The following is a 24,060-nucleotide window of genomic DNA, read 5'->3' on the forward strand; positions in this document are numbered from 1 at the left end:
AGCTTTCAGTCTAGAGAGGGAGACAGACAATATAAATAAATAAAATTGCAAATATGTACCTAAGTGCTATGGGGCTGGGAAGGGGGATGAATTAAGAGAACATGTCAAGGTGACACAGAAGGGAGTGGGAGAAGAAGAAAGGAGGGCCCATTCAGGGAAGGCCTCTTGGAGGAGATATGCCTTCAATAAGGCTTTGAAGGTGAGGAGAATAATTGTCTGTCTGAAAGGGCATTCCAGGCCAGAGACAGGACGTGGGTGAGAGGCTGGCGGTGAGATAGACGAAATCGAAATATAGTGAGAAGGTTAGCATTAAAGGAGTGAAGTGTGTGGGCTGAGTTTTAGTAGCAGAGTAGCAAGATGTGAGATAGGAGAGGGCAAGGTTACTTACTGATTTAAAGCTAACGAAAAGGAGTTTCTGTTTGATGTGGAGATGGATAGGCAACCACTGGGGCTTCTTGAGGAGCTGGAAAACAAGGACTGAATGTTTCTGTAGAAAAATGATCCTGGCAGCAGGGTGAAATATGGACTAGAGAGGGGAGAGACAGGAGGTAGGAAGGAGGTTGACAGTAGTCAAGGCAGGATAAAATAAGTGCTTGGATTAATGTGGTAGCAGTTTGGATGGAGAGGATAGGGCTAGTTTTAGCATTGCCTTGAAGGTTGAATCTACAGGATTTAGTGATTGAATATGTGGGATGAATGAGGGAGAGAGAGGGGTCAAGGATAATGCCCAGGTTATGGGCTTGTGGGACGGGAAGTATGGTGGTGGTGTCTGCAGCAATGGGAAAGTCAGTGGAAGAACAGGGTTTTGGGGGAAGATAAGGAGTTCTGTTTTGGACATAAGTTTGAGGTGACAGCAGGACAGCTAGAATTTTCCAGATGAGGACACTGAGGCATAGCAAAGTGAAACGAGTTACCCAGAGCCGCACAGCAGACAAGTGGCAGAGCTGGGATCAGAACCCAAGTCCTTCTGACTCCCAGACCGGTGCTCTATCCACTGAGCATGCTGCTTCTTTTTGAGAGGGCAGTTTCTGTGGAGTGAAGGGGATGGAAACCAGATTTGAGGGGACCAGGGAGAGAATTGGAGGAGAAGAACTTGAGGCAGTGGGTGTAGACAACTCACTCAAAGAGTATGGAAAGGAATGGTAGGAGGGAGATGGGGTGATAACTGGAGGGAACCGTGGGGAGCTCTGGAGAAATAAATACCAAATCTTGGCTATGCTGAATCATGTAGAACACCTGAGAAATGAGTGCAGCAAAATGGGAAGAAGTGGCAGGCGATTTAAAAATATCCAGTGCCCACCATTGTAAAAAAGCATAAAAACAACTACGATCAAGTAAATCCAAGGGGAGCATAGTGCTCCATAGTAGGATGCCTTTCAATGTTTTTGAGCTCCTATTTGAACAGGAGCAAAATGATAAGTCGCTTTATAGGAAAAATCAATCAGTGGTATTTATTGCGCAGTTACTATGTGCAGAGCACTGTACTAAATGCTCGGGAGAGTACAGTACAAAAGAGTTGGCAGGCATATTTCCTGCCCACAACGAGCTTCCAGGCTAGAGGGGGAGACAGACATCAATATAAATAAATATTCATTCATAGCAAATATTCACTTGAAACTCCAAGGCTGTTATAATTTTCTCCACATTTCTCCCTCCCCGCCCCAATTTTGGCGCAAGGCTAGAGGTCGGGGCGGTGTAAAACAAAATCTTTGGTATTGTGTTCTGTCCAAAATTGAACTGTGTATTATGTGTTCTGTAACTTCAGCTAAGGCACATTGAGAACAAATTAGAAGTCAACCCGACCAGCACAGCTGTGTTTGATACTGTCATGGACACCAAGAAATCTGCTAGTACTACCAGGAAAACAACCAGAAAAGGTAGGTACTTCTGAAGGCAACAGGTATTAATTGTCTTTAAATTGTTTTAATCTTTTCGTAGACCAATGTGTTTGCATCCAGAGCTGGTTTTAAGGGTAAGCGAGCCAGGTCATCACTTGGGGCTGCCAATTTTAGGGACCAAGTATTAGAGGGACCCTGCTTTTCCCCAGGTGAGCGGCAGAGGTGCCTGGTTATGGGAAAAAATGAGCGCCTCTTCTAGGGGGAACTAGAGTAAGTAGTTTAAGGTGTGGAACTACTGCAGTGGCAAGTTCACCTCCTTGAACAGCTTCCTTTGAGCCCGCTTTTTCTCCCCCCAGCCTCCCTCCCGGCAACATATGCACCCTTGTACTCAGCATCCCAAGAATCCCAAAATAGCAACTTTTAATAATGAGTTCTCAGAAGGTCAGACCTGAACAAGTATACACCAACATCATAATTAATGTTTCTAATTCAGGCACTTGCCCCCACTTTTTTTTTTGTTCAGAGTGTTTGAAGTGTTGGAACCATGTGCACTCCTCAGTTTAAGTGCATTTTTTATATTGACCCATCAAAATCGAAGATGATTCTTCTGACCCAAATTCCCTGTGTTGTTCAGCCTTCAGTATCAGGCATCTAATTTTTTTTCCTCGGTGATTTGCCTTCTCTTGGTTGCCTTTTTACATTGGTTTCTCTCTATTCCAAATAGGTGAATTTGATAGCTTTATATAAGACCATTACCAAATCCCTCTTCAGATGATTCAGGGATGTATAGTCTTCTTTGCCTGTTATTTTTAAAATTTAAGTGTCAATGGGGATGTATTCTTCAAAGAAGCCAATATAGGGATTGATGAGGAATGCTTATATATACCTATTTGCCTAGGAATTTAATAATGTAATGAAGTTTAGACTAATGATTATTGTGAAAGGATCATCTAATCACATAGCTTCCCTGCACTTGTGTAGGCTATAGTAAAAAGCCTGATGTGGACAGTGTGTTACATTTTAGCTTCATACGTTGAGAAAAGACAGTCAACTAATGAGAATAGGCTTTACTATGAGAAATCGAAGCTTTACTCTCAAAATAAATTGTCATGTATTTATAGTGCATTTTTGGAATTGGTTACCTGTTAGATTGTGAGCCCCTTGAGGGACAAGGACCATATCTGTTTGCTCACCTTTATATTCTTTCCCGGTGCTTAATACAGTTCTCTGCACACAGTAAATACTTAGCAAGTATTATTACTGCTATTTCTACTTTTAAATGAAGATGATTTTGAAAAGAAAAGTTATATTTCTCAGCATGCTAATTTTCTGCCCATAGCAATTAATAACCTAGCAATTAGAAAATAATGTATATTTCTTCCTGAAATTTAGATTTAATTTACTAATTTTGATACGAGTGATCAGAATCACAAGACTGTCAGAACCAAGAAAACAATTTCCAAGTTGTTTTTTATCTAGTTCAGTGTAATTAAGAAAATCTTTGATTCTCTCATCTCACTTCCTTCTTTGTTTCAAACTATTCCCACTGAGGGTGTGTGTTATAGATTTTTTTTTTAGTGAACTCTACAAAGTTTTTAATCAATGTAGTGATTTATTCCAAATCCTTTCCTAAAAATTATACTTCCTAATTTCTGGTGAGAATGGGTTGATTGAGGGGTTAGATTCTTGGGTACAAAATTAGCTCAAGGGAATTGCATCAGAATAAAGCATCTGCCTTCATATGCTTTCTTTTCCTGTAGATGGTAGGCATCCAGAGGATCCCTTGGTTATTGCACCAGCTTCCAAGTCACGCGAAGAGAAATCCTCTCGCAGTCCTCTCCGAACCACTACTCTGGAGAGCAATGTTAAAAAGAGCAACCGTGTGGAGTTCCGTGAACCCTTGGTTTCATACAGGTTCGTGTTAAACCAGATTGTTTCATATATAAAAAGCATTGCTTGTTGCTTGGTATTTTTGGTGTTGAAGATGACAATGACCATTTCCTGTTCTTCAGTCAAATAAGCAATTATGGTATTTATTGAATGGTTAAACTATGCAGGGCACTGATCTGTTTGGGAGGCTGCAATACAGTAGAGTTAGTAGACGTGATCTCTCCCTGCAAGGCATTTACAGGGAAGGAATAATGCTTTGGTTTTCTGTAGCATATTTATTCCCAAAGTGCACTCACATTAATTAAGTCATTTTTTGCTTTCACAACAACTGTGTGACCTAAGTAGAAAAGGCAGGTGTTGTTATTCCCTTTGCAGATGAGGCAGCTGAGATACAGAGATATCAACTGAAGGGGCCATGTCACCCAGCTGGTGAGTGACAAAGCCAGGGCTAGAACCTGGGTCCTCCGGCTCACATTAGTGCTCTGCCCCTCCACCAGGCTGTCTCCCCAACTTCTGTTGGTGGAATTTGTCATCTTATGAAAAAGAGCTATTGGGTCATTCTGAGAGAATACATTATTTTATCATACACGATCTATTTCTGTGCCTTTTAAATTCAAACCAAAGAGATTGGGACCTTCAAAGCACAATTTCTATTTTTGTTTCTTTCATTTCTTTATCTAAAGTCTTTGAAGAGAGAACTCTTACTAATTTAACTCATACAGAACTTTATCACATTTATTTGTATCTCTAAAAATTGGCATAAATTGACATCTCAGATGCTAGTGGTATTTTTACTAATTAAAATGTACTTTAATAGTTGATTCAAAGCTAGCAAAAGGAAAAATTTCAAGAAGTGGGTTGTAAATATGGGTTTTTAATATCATAAGCAGTGTGTAGCTTAAAACATCTCAGTAGTTTCAAGAAGTGTGGGATAATCTCGGACAAAAGATCCACCTTGGGTTATTAGGCTTGAGGAGGTTACATTGTTCACAATACCTTTATGATGGGCTATTAGATGAAAAAGATAGGAATGTTGTTTATCTATAGCCATAAAGATAGATGTCCGGAAAGACAATCATCACACAACTATCATTCTTCATTTCCTCTGTCAGAGACAGAGATCAAGGCTGGATAAAGCATTGCTATGACTGAATAGGCCTGACCTTATTCTTATTTTCTTAATTATCTTAAATAATTAGTAACTAACCCACAATTATTCATTTTGGTTTCTTATACAGCTCCTTCTGATGTTGCTATTTTTTTCCAACTATTTAGTTGCTACTTGCAGTTTGTAGATGTTTGACACTTTATCTCAGGAACTAGTGTCTAGGTAGTCACCGTGCTATAAATCTTAAATCTCAAGATTAATCTTAAATATTGAACAGAGGTCTGGAACCCAGAAGTCTTGAGTTCCAATCCTATCTGTGACCTCAAGGAAGTTTCCCAGTCTTTATTGTGTTTATTTAGTATTCTTTAAATTGTGGAATAATGTTTGACTTACAGATTTCAGAAAGGTGGTGAAATGTATTTTTTTTATATATACACATTATATTATGCCTAAATTGTGTTTTTATATATATGCGTATATACACACACATATATGTGTATATATATACACACTTTCATATAAATGTGTATCATGCGAAATAAAGATGGTCTATTTAAGATCAACTCAGATTTCTAAATGTGATTTTTCTGTAGGCAGTGGATGAATATTCACATAAATGTGTTAATGTTTTTATTCTAAAATGGTTATTTTTTGTGATAGGGAGGCTTATGGTGCCCCTGCTAATCCAAGCACTAGCCAGCTGGATGCCAAACATTTGTTGCCCGGATTGGAGAACAACGAAACAGAAGAAAAGCCGGAAGGAGGGAATCTGATGATTTTCAACAGAGATGAACGCGATCTCCATAGCCGAGATTTTGACAGTCCTCGATCATCTGAAGTAAATGACACAGTTGTGAGATTTTTAAATGACCGACTGGCAATTGATACCTTACAGAACCCAGAATTTCACTTTAAAGCAGTAGGTCCTGTAAGGACAGAGGAAGAAAAAATTAGTGTATTCAAAGGAGGTGAAAATAGCTTGAAGACCTCAGTGAGTAACATGGGCCGAGATGCCGACCTGAAAGGGTTACAGCTGGTTGAATCCTCGCCATCCTCCATAAGTCCCTATGGCACCCAAAGATTAGATATCTTAAAGCGGCGACAGCATGATGCCAAACTGGAGAAACTCAAGGAACGGATTAGGAAGCAGTGGGAGCACTCAGAAGACATGAATGTCAGAGATCAACATCTGAGACACATTGATCATCCAATAATGATAACCAATGTCAACAGCTCTGTGACTGCAAAAATCCGAAAAGTGGCAGCAGCCCCACCTGCTCCAGCATATAAAGGTGTGTAAACTCTTAAAATGAGCTCTGATAGTTGTTAGTACTCTAGGGGGGTGGGGGAGAAATGTATTTTCCACTTCTTTAAATTCAGTTGCCACTTTATGGCCCTTAAATCTTAAATTTGTTATAGATATTTGCTGGTCTTTTCAATCAATTAGTGGTATTTATTGAATGCTTATTGTGTGCAGAACACTGTACTAAGCACTTGGAAGAGACAGTATTGCGTACGTCCCCAGATGTGCTGTTTTAGAAGGGCCCCATGACTCTGACAGTTGGGACTGGCTGGTCTGTGGGCCGAGGGAGGGAGTGAATTGGAATCAGGTCTCCTATATTCACATTTGCCAGTGATAGCTTTGGGAATGTCTCTCTGCCCTTGCCCACCTGGAGTTTCTGGCACCTACTGGAATGCCTTGGGTAAAGGGAGTCTGAAGGGCTTTGAGTTCCTTGGTGCAGCAGATTACTCATTCTGCTCTTGGGAGAGCTTGGTCAGCTTGCTGAAGTGAGGAGCTCCAATTTTCTCAGATTTGGGTCCCTGGAAAGGTCAGCATGATCACTTCCCTGCCTCCAGGCAGGGCTGCCCCAAACTGGAAAGGCATCTTTTGTGCTAGGCAGCTGCTGCTCCTCTAGATTGTTTTCTGATTCCCAGGGGAGGACAGTGAAAGCCTTGCCCCCCTCCCACAGGGGTGGACTGGGTAGCGGGGGTGGTCTGGCTCCCTTCCCTACTTCCACCCCTCCAAAGCCCCTGGCTGCTGGCTGTGCCTCTCAGCCGTGGAGGAGGGCCTTCGAAACAGGGACTGTCAGAAGGAAGAAGAAACTCATTGTGGGTAGGGAGCGTGTCTATCAACTACATTATATTGTACCCTTTCAAATGCATAATACAGTGCACTGTACACAATAAGCTCTTAATTGTTTGATTTAGAGAGGGAGAAGGAGCAGGAATGCACATGGCAGGTCCTCCCAGAATTCAGATGCAGGGTCTTTATTATAAATTGGATGCCAATTCAGTGTACACTGGGGGACTCTGCGTCCCTCTGAGTATGGGGGTGGGGTCTGCAGGAAGAAGGAAAGGGGAGACCGGAAGGCACAACTACCCAACTCTGTCCACTTTGTTTTTAAAGGTCAGAGTCAGCTTTCAGAGAGTAGGATCACATGGAGCCAGTGGGGTTGGGGGAGAATCAGAGGTTCACGTTCTAAGTGGGGGGTAGCAACCCTGTCACCCATTTTCCACTCCCAGGTGCTTTTGTTTTACTTTGTGGCTTTGTGGAACGTCTTCCTGTTATCCAGTTGACCTTTTTTTGAAGACAGTTTGAAGTGCATTGATTTCTCTTGACATAGTTTGTAGTTTGATTTTTTCACTACCTACAAGTAATACCTTAGGTTAAATTGAAGTATTTGGTTTTTATATTTTGTTCCTTTAAAAAAAAAATGTTCCTAAAGGAAGGTTCATTCTTCATTCAAACGTATATATTTAGCGCTTAATCTGTGCAAAGTACTGTACTAAGCCTTTGGGAGAGTACAGTACAGTAATAGACATAGGCCCTGCCCATAATGAGCTCACAGTCTAGAGGGGAAGACAGGCATCAATAAACATAAATGAATTACAGATATACATATGATAATAATAATGGCATTTGTTGAGCACTTATTATGTGCCAAGCACTGTTCTAAGTGCTGGGGAAGATACAGGGTTATCAGGTTGTCCCACGTGGGACTCACAGTCTTAATGCCCATTTTACAGATGAGGGAACTGAGGCACAGAGAAGTTAAGTGACTTGCCCAAAGTAACACAGCTGACAAGCGGCGAAGCTGGGATTTGAACCCATGATCTCTGACTCCCCAGTCCGTGCTCTTTCCACTGAGCCACGCTGCTTCTCATATGTGCTCCCCATATGTGCTGTGGGGATGGGAGGGAGGATGAATGAAGGGAGCAAGACATGGCGATGCAGGAGGGAGTGGGAGAAGAGGAAAGGAAGGCTTAGTCAGGGAAGGCTAGAAGCTCTGATAACAGTACATAAGAATCTGTTCAACTGTTTTTCTGTTTTAGGCTTCAATCCTCCAGAAACCAAGATTCGTACTCCTGATGGAAAAATATGGAGTGAAGTGGAGTTTCATAACATGAGTAGAGAATTGTATCAGGATTTAGCACTCCATTTTGCAGGTAATAAGCAAGACTCTGATTTATGCTGTGGAACTTCAAGTATCTAAACTGTTTGTTTGGGATCAGGGCCCCTGAGAAACACTGACTGCAGTATAAGCTGAATTAAGCTCAGTAGCTGAGAGTCAATGAGTTTGAATTTATAAAGAGGTTTTTTGATATCAAAGACCAAGGAGAGGCCACAAAATCTCAAAATTGCCACTAACATCATCCCAGTAACTCTTTTTGGTATCTCTGTTCTCCACTGTTGGTAAGATTCTAGTCAGAGTACTTCTGGATTGGCTCTTGAAGAATATCATTGACCGTGTGTCCCCAGAATTATAATAGGGCTTCAAAACCAAAGAGGCAAATTGGTAAGAAGTTCAAAAACTGTCTGTTCCAGGAGTAGTGCAGTTAAACTTGAATCTGTGTCTGGACTTGGATCTGTGCCCTTTAGGAATTTGATATTTGCCCCTCAGGTCCACATCTCCTTTGTACATATCTATAAATTATTTACTTATATTAATGTTTGTCTCCCCTTCTGGGGCTGAAAGCTCATTGTGGGCAGAGAATGTATCTACCAACTCTGTTGTATTGTACTCTCCCAAGGACTTACTCCAGTATTCTGTACAGAGTAAGTGCTCAATAAATGCCATCAATTGATTGTGCAGAATATACCCCAATGCCACATCTGGATCCTTGAGTAGTTCCACATTACTTTAGTGATCACAAACTGAAAAGTACTAAAATTAAAATCCTGGGAAGCAATTTGACTTAGTGAAAAGATACAGACCTGAAAGTCAGGATACGTGGGTTCTAAGTGCGATCTTGAACAAGCCATTTACCTACTCTGTGCATGTTTCCTCATAAAGTGTGTATAAGATGCCTGCACTCCTTATCTTTTAGATTTTGAGTGCACATGGGTTCTGATCTCAATCAGTTAATATAAATTATTTATTGAGTGCCTAGTTGATGTGTGCAGAGGATTTGGGAGGAAAGATGAAGTGTTTAGTTTGGATATATTAAGCTTGAAGTGCTAGCAGGACACCCATGTAAAGTTATCCCGGAGGCAAATGGAAATGTGAGATGTTGGAGGTGGAGTAAAATCAAAGTTAATGGATAGATTTATATTGTACTTCAGTAGTATTTATTGAGCGCTTCCTGTCTGCAAAGCAGTCTACTAAACACATGAAAAGTTCAATTCGGCCACAAATAGACAGTTCCTACCCAATGAGGGGCTCATAGTCTAGAAGCGCTTGTACTCTTCCAAGCGCTTGGTACAGTGCTCTGCATGTAGAGCTCAATAAATATGATTGATTGTTTTGATTTAGGAGTTATCCAGGGGTGGTAAAGTCATAGAAGCAGACAAACTCCCCAAAGGAGTGGCTGTTAATCGAGATGAGAAGGGACCCAGAGCAGAGCACCAACATCTCAGTCCCTCAGATTGGGGCAGTGAACTGAACTTGCTTTTGTAGAGCCCTTAGAAGTCTGGTTAAATCTAATGGGGTTAATCAATAATTTGGCAGTCACCTAATGAAATAATGTTCCAAAGGAAGTGAGTCATTAGAAGGGAATTGGGGGATTGGAAAGGAGGTGAAAGGGATTTATGGGTACAGGGAATTGGTGACATGAAAGAAAGATGTAGGATGACAGGAGGAGAAAGGATGTCTAAGAGTAAATATAGCTGAGAAGCAAATCATAGGGAACATAGAGCTGGTGAACTGTAGTTGTGAAATACGTGCCATAGTGGATTAATCCCATAGTCCATCCAGCCCCCTGTAAAGGCTATTGTATGCATCTCTTTACTGCTTTCAACTTCCTTAAATTACATGTATTCTAGAAAAATGTTCCCAGAGATGTCAGTCTTTCATTGTGAGTGCAGAGGTGATAAGGAAATGAGGATTTTAAGTGGGATACAATTTGCAATGCAGTGTTTGTGGAATCCAATTCAATTTATTGTTGGTTTCATTAAAAACAAACAAACAATTGAACTGTAGATCTAAGCCCAGCTAGTTGATTCAAACTGTAAGGTGAAGTCTCTTTGAGATACTGCTTTTATGATATCTATCTTTGAGTTTGTGGTTTCTGATTGATGTTTGGTGATCGAAAGCAGTGTGGCCTAGTGTAAAGAGCAACTGACCTAAATTTGAATGAATGAGTGAATGAATGAAAGTCAGAGGACCTGGGTCCTAATTCCAGTCTGCCACTTGTCTGCTGTGTGACTTTGGATAAGCCACTTATCTTCTTTGTGCCTCAGTTTCCTCATCCGTAAAATGGGGATTCACTGCCTTTTCTCCGTCCTACTTAGACTGTGAATCCCATATGACACAGGGACTGTGTCCAACCTGATAATTTTGTATCCATACTAATCCTTTAGTACAGTGCATGGCACATAGTAAGTGCTTAATAAGTACTATAATTATTATAATTATGTTGTCCTCTTTCTAGCTGAGCACTTCTGGCAGTTTGTTTTGACTGACCCATGGGTATACAATGTTTATGTTTTCAAAAGATAACTCAGTGAAAGAGAAGCACGCTGCAAAGAAAGAAACTTGTAAAGAAAAAAGAATGGTTAGACCAGTGCGGAAAGTACAAAAGATGAACCGGGCCTCAAGTCCAGATTGCAAGCCAGGTTAGTGTCATCTTAAGATCCATCCTTCATAAGTGCATTGCTGAAATGTTAAAATTTGAAATGATGGCAATTGAGAATTGCCAGAATAACACTGACACCACCTTGGCAGCAGTTATGATCAATAATATAAATAGAAATAAACAGTATTGATTATATCACTTGCTTAAATACTTGAGGTCTTAGAACTATTTAATGGATGTGTGGTTTTAAATATGAGATGATTGTCAGTCTGTTGCTAATTAATTTCTCCTAAAAAATGCTTATTGCACCTGACAAAGGAAAACCAGCAACTAGTATGCTCATTGTACTGTTGCATGAGAACTTTTAGTCAACTTGTCTTAATTAACGTTAACACAGTTGCATAGGATTTAATCAGAAATTGTACCTTCCTTCACAATGAAGCTTAAAGTTGCTATGCAGAATTTGCAACCCATGAATGGTTTTGTCCTGTGGGATTTTGAGGTGTTAAAAAAAAATAGGCGTAATCTTTTTGAGGTAACTACCTGTATCAGCCTCCTTGTTGACCTCTCTACCTCCCGTCTCTCCCCATTCCAGTCCATACTACACTCTGTTACCCGGATCATTTTTCTACAAAAAAATTCAGTCCATCTTTCCTCTTTCCTCAGGTACCTCCAGTGTTTGCCCATCCACCTTCATATCAACAGAAACTCCTTACCATCACCTATAAGCACTCAATCACTCTGCCCTCTTTAACCTCACCTCGCTCTTCTCCTACTCAACCCATCCCACCCGATTCACTCCTCTAATGCCAACCTACTCGTACCTCAATCTCGTCAACCTTGAGCATAGCAGTAACTTATTTTTAGTGATAGCTCTCTCCCTCTGCCAGTTATTACAGCAACAGACTGTTTAGGTAGCCAAAACTTATAAATAGTAACACCACACATTCAGTGGGCTTTTTTTTTTCTTTTGCTATTTTTAGTTCAGTCAGCTTAGCTGAAATAGCAGATGAGTCCTTTCCCCCATTCTGTGCAGGGGGTGGAAGTAATTGAGAGCAACAGGTTGAGCAAAGCATTTCTTGAGCTGGTGCATCTGTTTGTAATCTTGATAACCGGTGTCAAATTTCAAATTCATAAATTCTCAGATTTCTGAAGACAGGCACATTTATTATATTGGAACAGCTTTTTAACATTTTGATCTCTTGTTTCAAAATGCTGATTCCACAAACAGTAAAATAAAAGCACTAGAAATTCTCAAATGGGATTTTTCCTGTTTAGATTTTAGCTCTTATACTTTGACAGGTTTATTTTCTTTAATCTCAGGTAGTTAAAATTTCCTCCAAAAAGAAATGATTTGAATTGGGATTGATATTGGTAGCTTTACATCAACATTCTAAACACCAGTTTTATTAATAGGAAATCTGAGGGTATTGAAATGTCAGTTTTCAGTTTTTCCTTCTGTGCGGGGCTTTCCCCTTTACATAGATACAATGCCTTAGTTGTTCAAGTCTTTATATTGAATAGGCTTGAATTATTACTATTGAATTAGTAGACTTTGAAAAGCAGACAGAAGTGTTGATAGTAATAACAATTATCATAATAATTTTGGTATTTGTTAAGCCATTTACTAAACTTTAGGGTAGATACAAGGCAATCAGATAGGATTCAGTTCCTGGCCCATAAGGGGTTCATAGTCTAAGGGGGGAAAGAAAGCAGGTATTTAATTCCCATTTTACAAATGAGGAAACCGAAGCACAGAAAAGTCAAGTAAGTTGACCAGGATTACACAGCAGGCAGGTATCAGGGACAGAATTGATACCTGGGTCTCCTAACTCCCAGACCTGTACTTTTATCATTAGGCCATACTTGTTCCTCCATCCTGGAACACTTCCAGCATTTTGAAATAAACATTTTTTTAAAAAATTCTCTGTTTACTTAATCTGTGTCTCTTTTTCTTAGACTGACAGTCAATCTTTGTTTCTAAGCCCTCCGTGGTTTCAAAGAAAACCTCAGGTGGCCTCATTTGAGAAACACCATTCTAGAGATTTGAATAAGCCAAATTTTTACTAATCACTGAGAATTTTTGTGGCTAAAATGAAATTTGCCAAAAGTAGTCTCTCATTGGCTGATTGTTGGTCAGCCATCTTAGTCCTCCTGTGCACTTAATTTATCTAATATTGAGTTAATTGTGATTTCAGCCTTTTTATATTATTTAGATCATGTATATTCATCGATTTTTATTTGCTTGTTCCTTTTTTAGATTAATTACTGAGGGCAGGGAGCTTGTTATATTCTTCTGAGTGTTTCACAAGATTCTTCACATAGTAGCTCAAAAAATACTGTTAATTACCAAATGATGATGATAAATGGCAATTGTAGTTAAACCTCTATGGCTTAGGTAACTCAGTGTTACAGGATGAATAAGTACAGTGAATTTTATGTTTAGGTGGTGGCCATTTAATAAGCACATCTTCATGGCGAGATGGACAAAAATTAGTAAAGAAGATACTGGGTCCACCACCCAGAATAGAACAAAGAGAACGAAGAGCAGAATCTAGTGACCGAAGTGGAAGGGAGCGAACTGCTAAATCTGGTAAGTTGCTATAAGCAAAACCTAGCCATAGGTAGTGTTGGATATTTATTTTAAGTGAGATTTAAAATGTTTTGGTATCTTCATTTGCAGTAAGAATAATAAGAACATTATTTGTTATTGCTGTTACATGAAGATGAAGCTATACTTTGGGGTGTCTACGATGTCCTGAATGCTACTAAAAATCCTCCCATCTAGGGGTCTCCTTTAATGAGTTGGGTTTTCTATAAGATTCACTTTACATTTATATGTATCCATGATGAATAATGACTCATGGAAATTGTAGAAATAGTTTCCTATAGAGATGAAATAGGAGTTGCCCTATCAAAGACAATTTGAACTCATGTCAACTGTTTCTCCTTTGTATTTTACCTTAACTTCTGCAGTGCATCAGCCACAGCTGCATCTAAAAAGAAGCAGGTGCCTACATACCTTGGGTGCCTAAAAGTTTTGTTGTGCTATTTATTATTTACTAGTGGACTAGTAAAGAAGTTTATTAGCACTGATTATGTCCATATGAGTCTGTTTATTGGCCTCTGCTAATATTAAAAGGAATAACATTCTCTTCCTTATATTTATCCTCATTGAGGTGTATATAGAAGCGAAGGGGGAAAGAATGGTAGGTTTCAGTAAGTAATTATATGAGCTGGGAGCTAATATTTTTTAATATTGACTTTGGGGGGAATAGGGCCATTTAAAACTTTGATGGGCTGTTGGATATTTTAGCTGAAATTGCTGCATTTACAAAGCTTTGCGGTAATCTTTAAGAGCAATTTCTGAAGGGCACAGTAAGAGTGAACTCATTGTTTTATAAAATGTAGAATGAACTGTGTTAGAAATAACTTGTCTCTTCCCATTCAGGAAAAAAAACTTAATCTTAACACTTTTGAGTTCTATTTTGTAGGGAAAAAAGAATAAAAATAAACTGTCATTTGTTGTGATTTACAATAAGTTTGCCATAGGTTACTTGGAGTTTAAGTTTTTATTGGGATCAAATCAGTTTGGAATAAGAATAAGCCATTTCGTGATTAAAACAGAAAGGCATTTAAAATCAGAAAACATGATAGATTTTTTCCCCCTTTCCTTTTCTTCCATTACCACTCTTACTCATCATTCCAAGCACCTTTGGAGAAAATTGCATATATGAAGTTTGACACCTGTGTATTTTTTGAGCATAAGGTATTTGGAGAGGTAGATTACTGAAGACATTCAGCTGGCATTCTCTTCTTTAGGGTGATAAAATGTTTGAATGTTTAATTTATGTAAAGGGCAGTGTGGTTTATTATGATTCACTTTTTGGAAGACACTTGTGAAAATGTGTGAAGGGTGTTGTTTTAAAGAAAAGTCTGTCTATTTCAAATGTTGATGGAAAGAAGGAATTTTCGGATTTTGCTTTTCAATAGCTTTGTGACAATTGAAGCAGAAAAGAGCAGATTTGAAGGATTTTGCCAGCTCTGTGAAAATATTCTTTACATTGTAACAGCCTTGGAAGTCAGGAATATAACTTTAAGCACAGGTTTGCTTTCTAACAGTTGTCCAAGCAGCCTGTTTTTATATATCAGTGTTTCTTTTGATTGGTAGTAGGTGTGGATTTTAAAGAATTCTCAATTTAAATCTTAATTTACAGCAAGTCACATTGGAAGGTCAGAGTCTGATCCTAAGTTGGATGTTTCTCACAAAAACCGTCCCCAAAGTTCAGAACGTTCTCGGAGTAGACTGCCGGCTGAGAATCACTTGAAGAAACTGGCTTCACCTCCTCCAGATGGCAAAAAACAGGAGGAAGAGACTACTGTAAATAAAAACTTTCTGCCAGTTGAGATTCGTGGAATTCTCGATGATCTACAGTTAGACTCTGTTGCTCAGTCTACGAAACAAGAAACTAAAGAAAGGCAGAACCAGAAATCAGCTTCATCGACCCAGGCTGCTAGGAGTCACAGTCCAGTCAAAAGGAAACCAGATAAGTTAACAACCAGTGAAGATCCCCCAGTCATCTCCAAGAAGAGGCACTATGATACAGATGAAGTACGCCTATACATTGTTAGACAGCAAGAGGAAAGGAAGAGAAGACAGAACGAAGAGAAGAAGGCACAGAAAGAAGCAACTGAACAGAAAAACAAGCGACTCCAAGAGCTTTACCGGAAGCAGAAAGAAGCATTTACCAAAGTAAAAAATGCGGCATCTTCTGAACCGTCAGCAGCAAGGCGATTGCAGGAGACTTATTCCAAATTACTGATAGAGGAAGCATTGCTGGAGGAACCATCTTATCAGCTCCATGTTGCACAAGAAATGCAGGTATGATTGTTTTTGAAATGCTTTAGAAAGAAATAAAGGGTGGGCGGGAGCAAGGAAGAATGATGCACCCCTAGTTCTGATAGAAAGTGTGTATTTATTACCTGTTTTGGTTAGAATGCTGTTAGTGGATTAGGGAACATTTGTCTGACAATGTGGACCTGTTTATATACAGTACACTGCAGTTTCAGAAGGAACAGTTTGTGCATGTGCATATTCAGGTAGTGTCGGACATAGCAAGTGTTAGAATGCAAGCTTTCCGTAACACTGGATTTTGCAAGGATCCAACCCCTGAATTATCAAATATTCATTAGTGTTTACTGAGTGTCTTTGGAGTGCAGAGCACTGCACAGAACAGAGCACATAACATTCGGGAGAGTAAAATAGAGGTAAAAGATATACTCATTGTTCTCAAGGAGCTATAGCCTAATGGGGGAGTTAAACACAAAACAAATTACACATAGGAGAAAAAGGAAAATGGAAAGTTATGAGGTAAATAAGCGATTAAATGGAATATGTAAATATGTTCTGAAGAACTGCAGGTGAATGCAAAAATGAGGTGGTGGTTGGTGGTTGGGAGGCTATGACCTGGGGAGTTAAATGAATCAGGGAAAACCTCCTGGAGAAGGTGGGATATGAAGTTGGGTGAAGTGGTGGTCTGAGAGGTATGAAGTGAGGAGGATGAGTGTGCGCAAAAGGTTGGAAATGGGAGAATTGAGAATGAGGCAGTAAGACAAGCTTGATGAAAACAAAGAATATTAGTTGGATTGGAGCTGCTAAGAAGGAGAGGGCTGAAGGAATGCCTTAAAGCCAGTGGTCTTGAGTTTCTGTTTCATGCAGATATGAGTCACCATTGGAGGCTTATGAAACATGAGGGGATGCGTGCAGAATGATGTTTTCAGAAAAATGATCCTTGCTTTAGAATGAAGAGTGGCCTGGAGAGGAGAAGGGCTGGAGACACACGAATATCAGTGAGAAGGCTGAGACAGCTGTTCACTTTGCACTAAGCCTCCTTTTTTATGCTAACTTTAGCAGGGACCGTTGAGGGTGTGGTTGTGCACATGAGCCTTGGAGAAACAGTTTTAAAAGCCTTGATGGGAGATAGAAAATGGGAAGTTTAAAGAAGATGAAGGGCAGAGTGGGAGAGGATGAGGCATGCGGAGGCTTCCAGGGAGATTTGACCTGTCCAGTTTATGAATAATTAGGTAAAAGTTGGCAACTGTATCATGGGACTTCTCTGACTCTGTCTGTATTTCTCAGCTGTAATTGATTTAGTGAATAATTTGCGGTAATTTTTGGAAAAACAAGGTATCCATGCCTTAGTTCAGGAACCAATCCCCCATTTAAAGTATAGTTCTATTATATTGTACTCTTTCAACTGCAAAGTACAATGTTCTTTGTAATTTGTGTTAAATAAATGCCATCGATTGATTCCAACCCACAAAGTTTCTTCTTAAAGCATAGTTTTCAGGGACCAGTTATAAATACAAGAATTGCCTTTTTCCTTATAATGCTGTTATTCACAAGTCAGGAAGGTAAAATTACCTGCTAACCAGTGCAACCAAACTTCTGGCCACCTATGTGATTTTGAATCTGAAGATTTTCAGTTTTATTGAAGCCACATCTGCCTCTGAGGCCTTCCCATACTAAGCCCACTTTTCCTCATCTCCCACTCCTTTCTGCATCTCCCTGACTTGCTCCCTTTGCTCTTCCCTCCCTCCCAGCCCCACAACACTTATATACATATCTGTAATTTTATTTATTTATATTGATGTTTGTCTCCCCTGCTCTAGACTGCAAGCTCATTGTGGGCAGGGAATGTCACTGTTTATTGTTGTAGTCTACTTTCCCAAGCACTTAGTATAGTGCTCTCCACACAGTATGTGCTCAATAAATACGAATGCATGAATCTGCCCCATTTTCCCAGTTTCCCCCCTCCCCCTATGTTGGGAAACTGAATTTCACTTGTATCCTCTCAAATAGTCTGAAAAGAGAGGAGTTAAGCCACGTCTTAACTATGCGGTTATGAGAGTGTTCCTTCAGATGTTTAATTTGTAATATAATTGCAGTTGGTACTTATTAATCTGCATGATACTAGCAGTTTTTTTTGCTAAATTGAAATGATTACATCTCTCTGTTTCTTACTTTATGCCATTCCGATAGGGATTATATGAATTAACAAAGCAGTCTTCTTCCACAGGCCAAACCAGGATATCAACCATCTGGAGAATCTGATAAAGAGAACAAAGCACAGGAACGGCCCCCCAGTGCATCTTCCAGCAGTGATATGTCTTTGTCAGAGCCTCCACAGCCCCTTGCAAGGTAAGGAGTGAAGAAAAAAAAATTGTCAAACTAAGGGATGAAGCTTAATTATTTTTAGTTTTGATGGTGATTCTGAAATAGAAGCATCTATGAAAAATTGGGTTATAGTTACCAAGTCTCAGAAATATTGTACCACATTGTAATTTTGAAACACACTGGTTTTAGTACCATCACAAATGGAAAATATCAACATAATTCTTATATTTATGCCTGTCTACCTATGCTTCGTTACTGTTTACTATAAGTAACCATCCATCTACCTTTTGGAACATAAATGAAATGAAGATAAGATCTATTCTGTTTTAAAAATTGAGAATAAGATTCCACAACATAACTTGGCTGTCATTTTGGAACCTGAAAATAATAATAATAATATTGCTATTTGTTAAGCACTTACTATGTGCCGAGCACTGTTCTAAGCGCTGGGGTAGACACGGGAATCAGGTTGTCTCACGTGGGGCTCAAAGTCTTAATCCCCATTTTACAGATGAGGTAACTGAGGCCCAGAGAAGTTAAGTGAATTGCCCACAGTCACACAGCTGACAAGTGGCTGAGCTGGGATTCGAACCCCTGACCTCTGACTCCAATGCCCATGCTCTTTCCACTGAGCCACGCTGCTTCAGCTGAGCCACACTGATAACCCCCAGTGTCCTCTGAAATAGTTTAGGTGCTAGATATTTAGGAAGATGAATTCTGTAATTTAGTGAACATTATAGGGTATTTGTGATAGGAGTGTCCAGAGCTCAATTAATATTATTACTATTTTATATCTCAATTCAGAAAAAAATGGTGACAGTAAAATCTGGTTTTCTTTTATAATCAGTAATTTCAGACCGGTTTTCTATGGAGTGCTTGGTAATACCGTGCTAAGTATCTTAAGCACCTAAGAGAAGCAGCGTGGCTTAGTGGAAAGAGCACGGGGACTCAGAGGCCGTGGGTTCTAATTCCAACTCAGCCACTTATCAGTTGAGTGACGTTGGGCAAGGCACTTAACTTCTCTGTGCCTCAGTTACCTCATCTGTAAAATGGGGATTAAGACTGTGAGCCCCATGTGGGACAACCTGATTACTTTGTATCTAACCCAGTGCTTAGAACAGTGCTTGGCACATAGTAAGCGCTTAATAAATACCATCATTATTGTTATTATTATTAAGAATAAAGAGAAATCTCTATATAACATATATGCTTTGGGATGTCTTACAAATCAGATTAATATAAAATCTAGATTCGTTTTGGTATTAGTACAAATCCCTGCTTGTCAAGCAGATGATACATTATTAATTACCTGGCAGGACTTTGTTTTTAAGTGGCCTTTATCCATTCCTTTACAAATTCCTTGTTTCAAGGCTGCATCTCTTAGAGTGACGGTATAGTTAGATCAATCAGTCAATTGTATTTACTGAGCACCTCCTTTGTCCTGAGCAGTTTCGTAGTCGCTTGGGAGAAAACAGTACAGTGGGAGTCAATAGACATGTTCGCTGCTCACAAGGGGCTCACAATCCAGAGGGGGAGAGAGGCATTAAAATTACTAGGAAGAGAAGGAGGAGAGTGTAAGCATCTGTTCATAGGTTATGGGAGGTGAATAACAAGTGCTTACGAGGCACAGATCCAAGTGCATGGGTAATGCAAAAAGGAGGGTGAATAGGAGAAATGAGAGCCTGTCTTTTGAAGAAGGTGTGATTTTAGTAGGGCTTTGAAGGTGGAGAGAGAGGGCATGTGGGAAGTGAATTCCAGGCCTTAAGAAGTGGGCAAGGGGTCATCAGTGAGATAGACAATATTGAGGTGAGGGAATACAGGGTATAGGTTGGCATTAAACTGTAAACTCCTTGTAGAAAGGGATCACATATATCAACTCTATTGTGCTGAACTTTCTCAAGCACTTAGTACAGTGTAACACATAGTAAGCCCTCACTAGGTACCACTGATGGGTAGATTGATAGAGATGCAAAGCCTATGGAGCTAGATTATAGTAGGAGATCAGTGAAGTAAGGTAGGAAAGGGGAGAGCCAGTAGAGTGCCATAAAGCCCATGTTAAGGAGTTTTTATTTGATGCACAGGTGGATATGCAGACATTGGATGTTTCTGAGGAATGAGGAGGTATGAACTGAAAGGTATTTTAGAAAAATGATCTCCAGGCAAAAGAGCGAAGTATGAACAGAATAGGGGAGACACAGGGAGGTTAGCAAGAAAGCTAATGCAGTAGTCAGGTTGGGCTGTAATAAGACCTTGGATCAGTGTAGTGGCCATTTGGGTGAAGAGGAAGGGGTAGGTTCTAAAGATGTTATGATGATTGTGATAGATTTTTTTGAAAGTCCCTGTACAGGAATCTCTTATGAAGAGATGGGTCTTGAGTCTCTTCTAGGAGATAGCAGCAGTAGAAATGAAGTGAATATCCTTGCTCTGGTTCTTCGACAGAGCGTTTTCTCTCTGCAGTTTTCTGTGTTTCACATTAGAACATCTAGTTACTACCTCAGTTGTTAGAACTGAAAGAATGTAACATTTCTGTAAGTAGATGACTTCTGATCTTTTAGAGTCTTGAAAACAAAGACGTTATTTTAAGTCTTGACCTGTAAGCAACAAGGGAAGAGTGAATTAAGGTAGAGATTTATATACCAAAGCTACTGTTAACCCTACTTGGGTTATGGAGTACTGCCGGCAAAGAATTACAAATTAATTACAACTTTAGAGTAAGATAAAAGATGCCTCTAAACTTTTCAGTAATGCTTTTCATTTCAGTAGTTAGTTCTCCTGTAATATGAGGGGTACGTTCATTCAAGCCATGATTGCCTGGGTGCAGAACACAGTCATGGCTTCCAGCATCACATTATGTTCCAGTCAGAGAGCTGCAACTCTCCAACAGTGTACAATCCAAAGTATGAGATGAAATTACTCATTCTGTGTAACTGTATTGAACTGTTTAACTTCATTAGTATATTTTAGGGTGTGTATGTTTAATATATATTTAGTATATTCATGCAAAGCATGAGTGCATTAAAAGGGATAATTTAAAATGTTTCTTTTCATAGAGTAGCAATTATTTCAAGTGGAAAATAAAAGATTTTAATATAAAGATCTTCCACCTGGATTTCCTGATTTTAAATGTTCTAACATTTAATAATTAAAATATGGTTTAACTATGACCTTGCTAATTGGATTATTAATGGTATTAATTTGAAGTGATCTTTGCTTCCAGAAGTGAGTTGATGGAGTCAGCATGGATACCACCTGACAGACTGAGTTCAAGAGTCCACCTCTCTCACCCACAACCCCTCGCTGGGCCAGCCGGAAGTTTATTCTCTCAGCTTTTGGGTCTAGAACACATGGGGATTTTACCGAAGGACTATGAGTCTTTTCTGTCAACCAGGAGGAATCACAGTATGGCTTCAGGGCCTCTACCTTTGACACCTCAGCCTTACATGACTTCAACAGCTGTTCAGCAAGATGCCTTGGCAAAACCTAGTACCAGTCAGTATAAGAGTAAACTGGATCACATTGAAGCTCTGAAAGCAACAGCTGCTTCTTTGTCCAGCAGGATTGAAAGCGAAGCTAAGAAATTGGCCGGAGCCAACATTAACTATGGTTCAGTGTGGAGTACTGAACATGATGTACAGCAGAGAGCTCAGGAGGATGGACGATGGGCTAAGGCCGTGAGTCCCCCTGTGAAAGAAGATAATGAAGATGCTTTTGCTGCCAGAATTCAAAAGATGTTAGGGACCTGTGTGTCTCACACAACCTTTGATGATAATCTTCCTGGAGTGGGCAACCTTAGTGAGTTTAAAAAACTTCCTGAGATGATAAGACCACATAGTGCCGTATCCAGCCTCGGAATGAGATCTCCTGGTCCCAAAACAGAAGAACTACTAGCCCAATTATGTAAGAGGCAGACTGAATATCCTAATTCTGACAACTCTTGTGGTCAAGAGAAAGTCAAAATGTCTCATGACTCCAGCACAGATTCAATCAGCGAAGGGCCTCTTCCTAGTGAGGGGAGCCTTTCTGAAGAAGAGGGAGGCCAGGGTGGGCAGCCTTCTCTGAAAATAGCCGAAATTTTGAAAGAAAAGGATTTCTGTATTGGGGAGAGAAATACTAATGAACCTATCAAAGAGTTTCAGAAGGAGGCTGACAAATTCCTGCCACTTTTTGGGCAGACAGGTGGCACCCAAAGCAAAGGACCGTGGGAGGAATTGGCAAAGGGAAGTCCACATAGTGTCATTAATATTTTTGCAAAATCATATCAGCAGTATGGAAAAGGTGAGAAGAAACAGTAAGCTTTGTTATAGTGGCATTTTCCATGTCTTCAGAATTTCCTTACTGTAGTGTATGCTTGAGTGAAGTCCACTCAAATGAATATGTTTCCAGAGTTAAAAGTTGTATTAGTGGCTATTCTTTTGAAATTATTTGTAGACTTTAACTGAAGTAAGAGTTATTTAGTCTTCCAAAAATGTGTTTTTAGTCTAAATGAAACTTCACTCAATATTTGGTTTCACTTTTGCCATTATCAGAGCTCAGTTAATTGGGAATAGAGGTCCTCTAGTTTGGTTTATGGTTTACATCAGAAATAGAGTGTAGGATAGAGGCAATTACAGTTTTGCGAAGTACAGTGCTCCCAACCATCCGTATGGGCAGGTGGAAATGTGAGTCCGGAGATATTTTTGTGAATGTTTTATAATTTGGAGATGGTGTAGAATCCTGGGAACTGAAATGAGTAGGGAGTTAGTAGAGTAGGAGGTATTTGGAAAAGGGGACATGGTATAGTGGAAATAATTTTGGATTGGGATTGAGAAGCAGCATGCCATAATGGTTAGAGCACGGGCCTGGGAATCAGAAGGTCATGGGTTCTAATCTTGGCTCTGCCACTTGCCTGCTGTGTGACCTTGGGCAAGCCACTTCACTTCTCTGGGCCTCAGTTACCTCATCTATAAAATGCAGAGTGAGGCTGTGAGCCCCACAGGGGACAGAACTGTGTCCAACCCGATTTGCTTGTATCCACTCCAGCACGTAGTACAGTGCCTGGCAGATAGTAAGCACTTTAAAAAGACCATAATTATTATTATTCAAATGGCCGGAATTCTAGTCCCAGCTCCAGCACTGGCTCCTAGGTTTGCGTGTGCATCTCACTTAAATGCCCTGTACCTCAGATTTCTCATCTGCAATTAGAGGGATAAGATACCTGTTCTCCTTACCTGTTAGACTGTGGTCTCAATCTGGGACAATGACTGGGTCCAATTGGATCATTTTATATCTACCCTATCTGCTTAGCACAGTGATTGGAATTTAATAGATACGTAATAGATACTGTCAGGTTCAGGAGTGGCTCTGAAGTTTATTTTAATGGATTGAGATTTAGTCGTCAGAGTTTTCTGTCCGCTGATATACTAAATATGTCCATCCTTCACTTAGAAAATGAGTTGATTTAATGGTATTGTTTAGTCAGATATTCCTTTGTATTTTCTTAATTTTCATTTACAGAGTGCTTTTTTCTATTCTTAAAGTAAGACTAGCTTTATTATTTTTCTTCATTAGGCAATCTTCCATATTTTTGGTTACCGGTTAATATCAGTTGACAAAAGAAAAGATAGTCCTCATTTCTTTGGATTTAAAATTAAAACAACTCCAGTCCCTAGAAAGAATTCATTTCTTTCTTTCTAGGGAGCCCTTTCACAGTTATCATTTAATTAAAATCTTACTAGGTAAAGCAGAACCCTTAACTTCATGTTATTTACTAGAAGCCTATTAGAATTCCTCCTTTGACATCTTGGTTTTTAAGGATTAAATGATGACACCTTCTGTGAGAACTGAACATCCTTTTGTTTTTTCCCTTCGGCAGGGTTTGAAGAAAGGTTGGATGGAGGATCTCCAGGGTTGCGGCCTTTGATTCCCATCACCACCCCTCCAGGAAGTGTTTCATATGAAGATGACTTTGCCTCCTCTCCGGGGAGTGGAACTTTGACTGACAGAAAAGCTGCCCAAGAAGCCAGGTAACCAAGCTTGGAATGTGGAAGTTTAAA

General features: G+C 39.7%; 1 protein-coding gene across 5 annotated transcripts in view; it reads left to right on the forward strand.

Annotated features, from left to right (window-relative positions):
• The window catches only part of CEP350 (centrosomal protein 350), a 96,819-nt gene that overhangs the window by 25,682 nt on the left and 47,077 nt on the right, over window positions 1-24,060 (forward strand). For all 5 annotated transcript variants that reach the window (XM_029081157.2, XM_029081156.2, XM_029081159.2 and 2 more), the window contains 10 exons: window positions 1,766-1,877; window positions 3,599-3,752; window positions 5,497-6,128; window positions 8,170-8,283; window positions 10,772-10,891; window positions 13,298-13,444; window positions 15,069-15,733; window positions 17,931-18,052; window positions 21,246-22,303; window positions 23,880-24,030. In XM_029081157.2, coding sequence (XP_028936990.1) covers window positions 1,766-1,877; window positions 3,599-3,752; window positions 5,497-6,128; window positions 8,170-8,283; window positions 10,772-10,891; window positions 13,298-13,444; window positions 15,069-15,733; window positions 17,931-18,052; window positions 21,246-22,303; window positions 23,880-24,030 — 3,275 coding nt within the window. The remainder of the gene's footprint in view (window positions 1-1,765; window positions 1,878-3,598; window positions 3,753-5,496; window positions 6,129-8,169; window positions 8,284-10,771; window positions 10,892-13,297; window positions 13,445-15,068; window positions 15,734-17,930; window positions 18,053-21,245; window positions 22,304-23,879; window positions 24,031-24,060) is intronic.

The sequence above is a fragment of the Ornithorhynchus anatinus genome, chromosome 16 (assembly GCF_004115215.2).
Source record: "Ornithorhynchus anatinus isolate Pmale09 chromosome 16, mOrnAna1.pri.v4, whole genome shotgun sequence".
Classification (NCBI taxonomy): Eukaryota; Metazoa; Chordata; class Mammalia; order Monotremata; family Ornithorhynchidae; genus Ornithorhynchus; species Ornithorhynchus anatinus.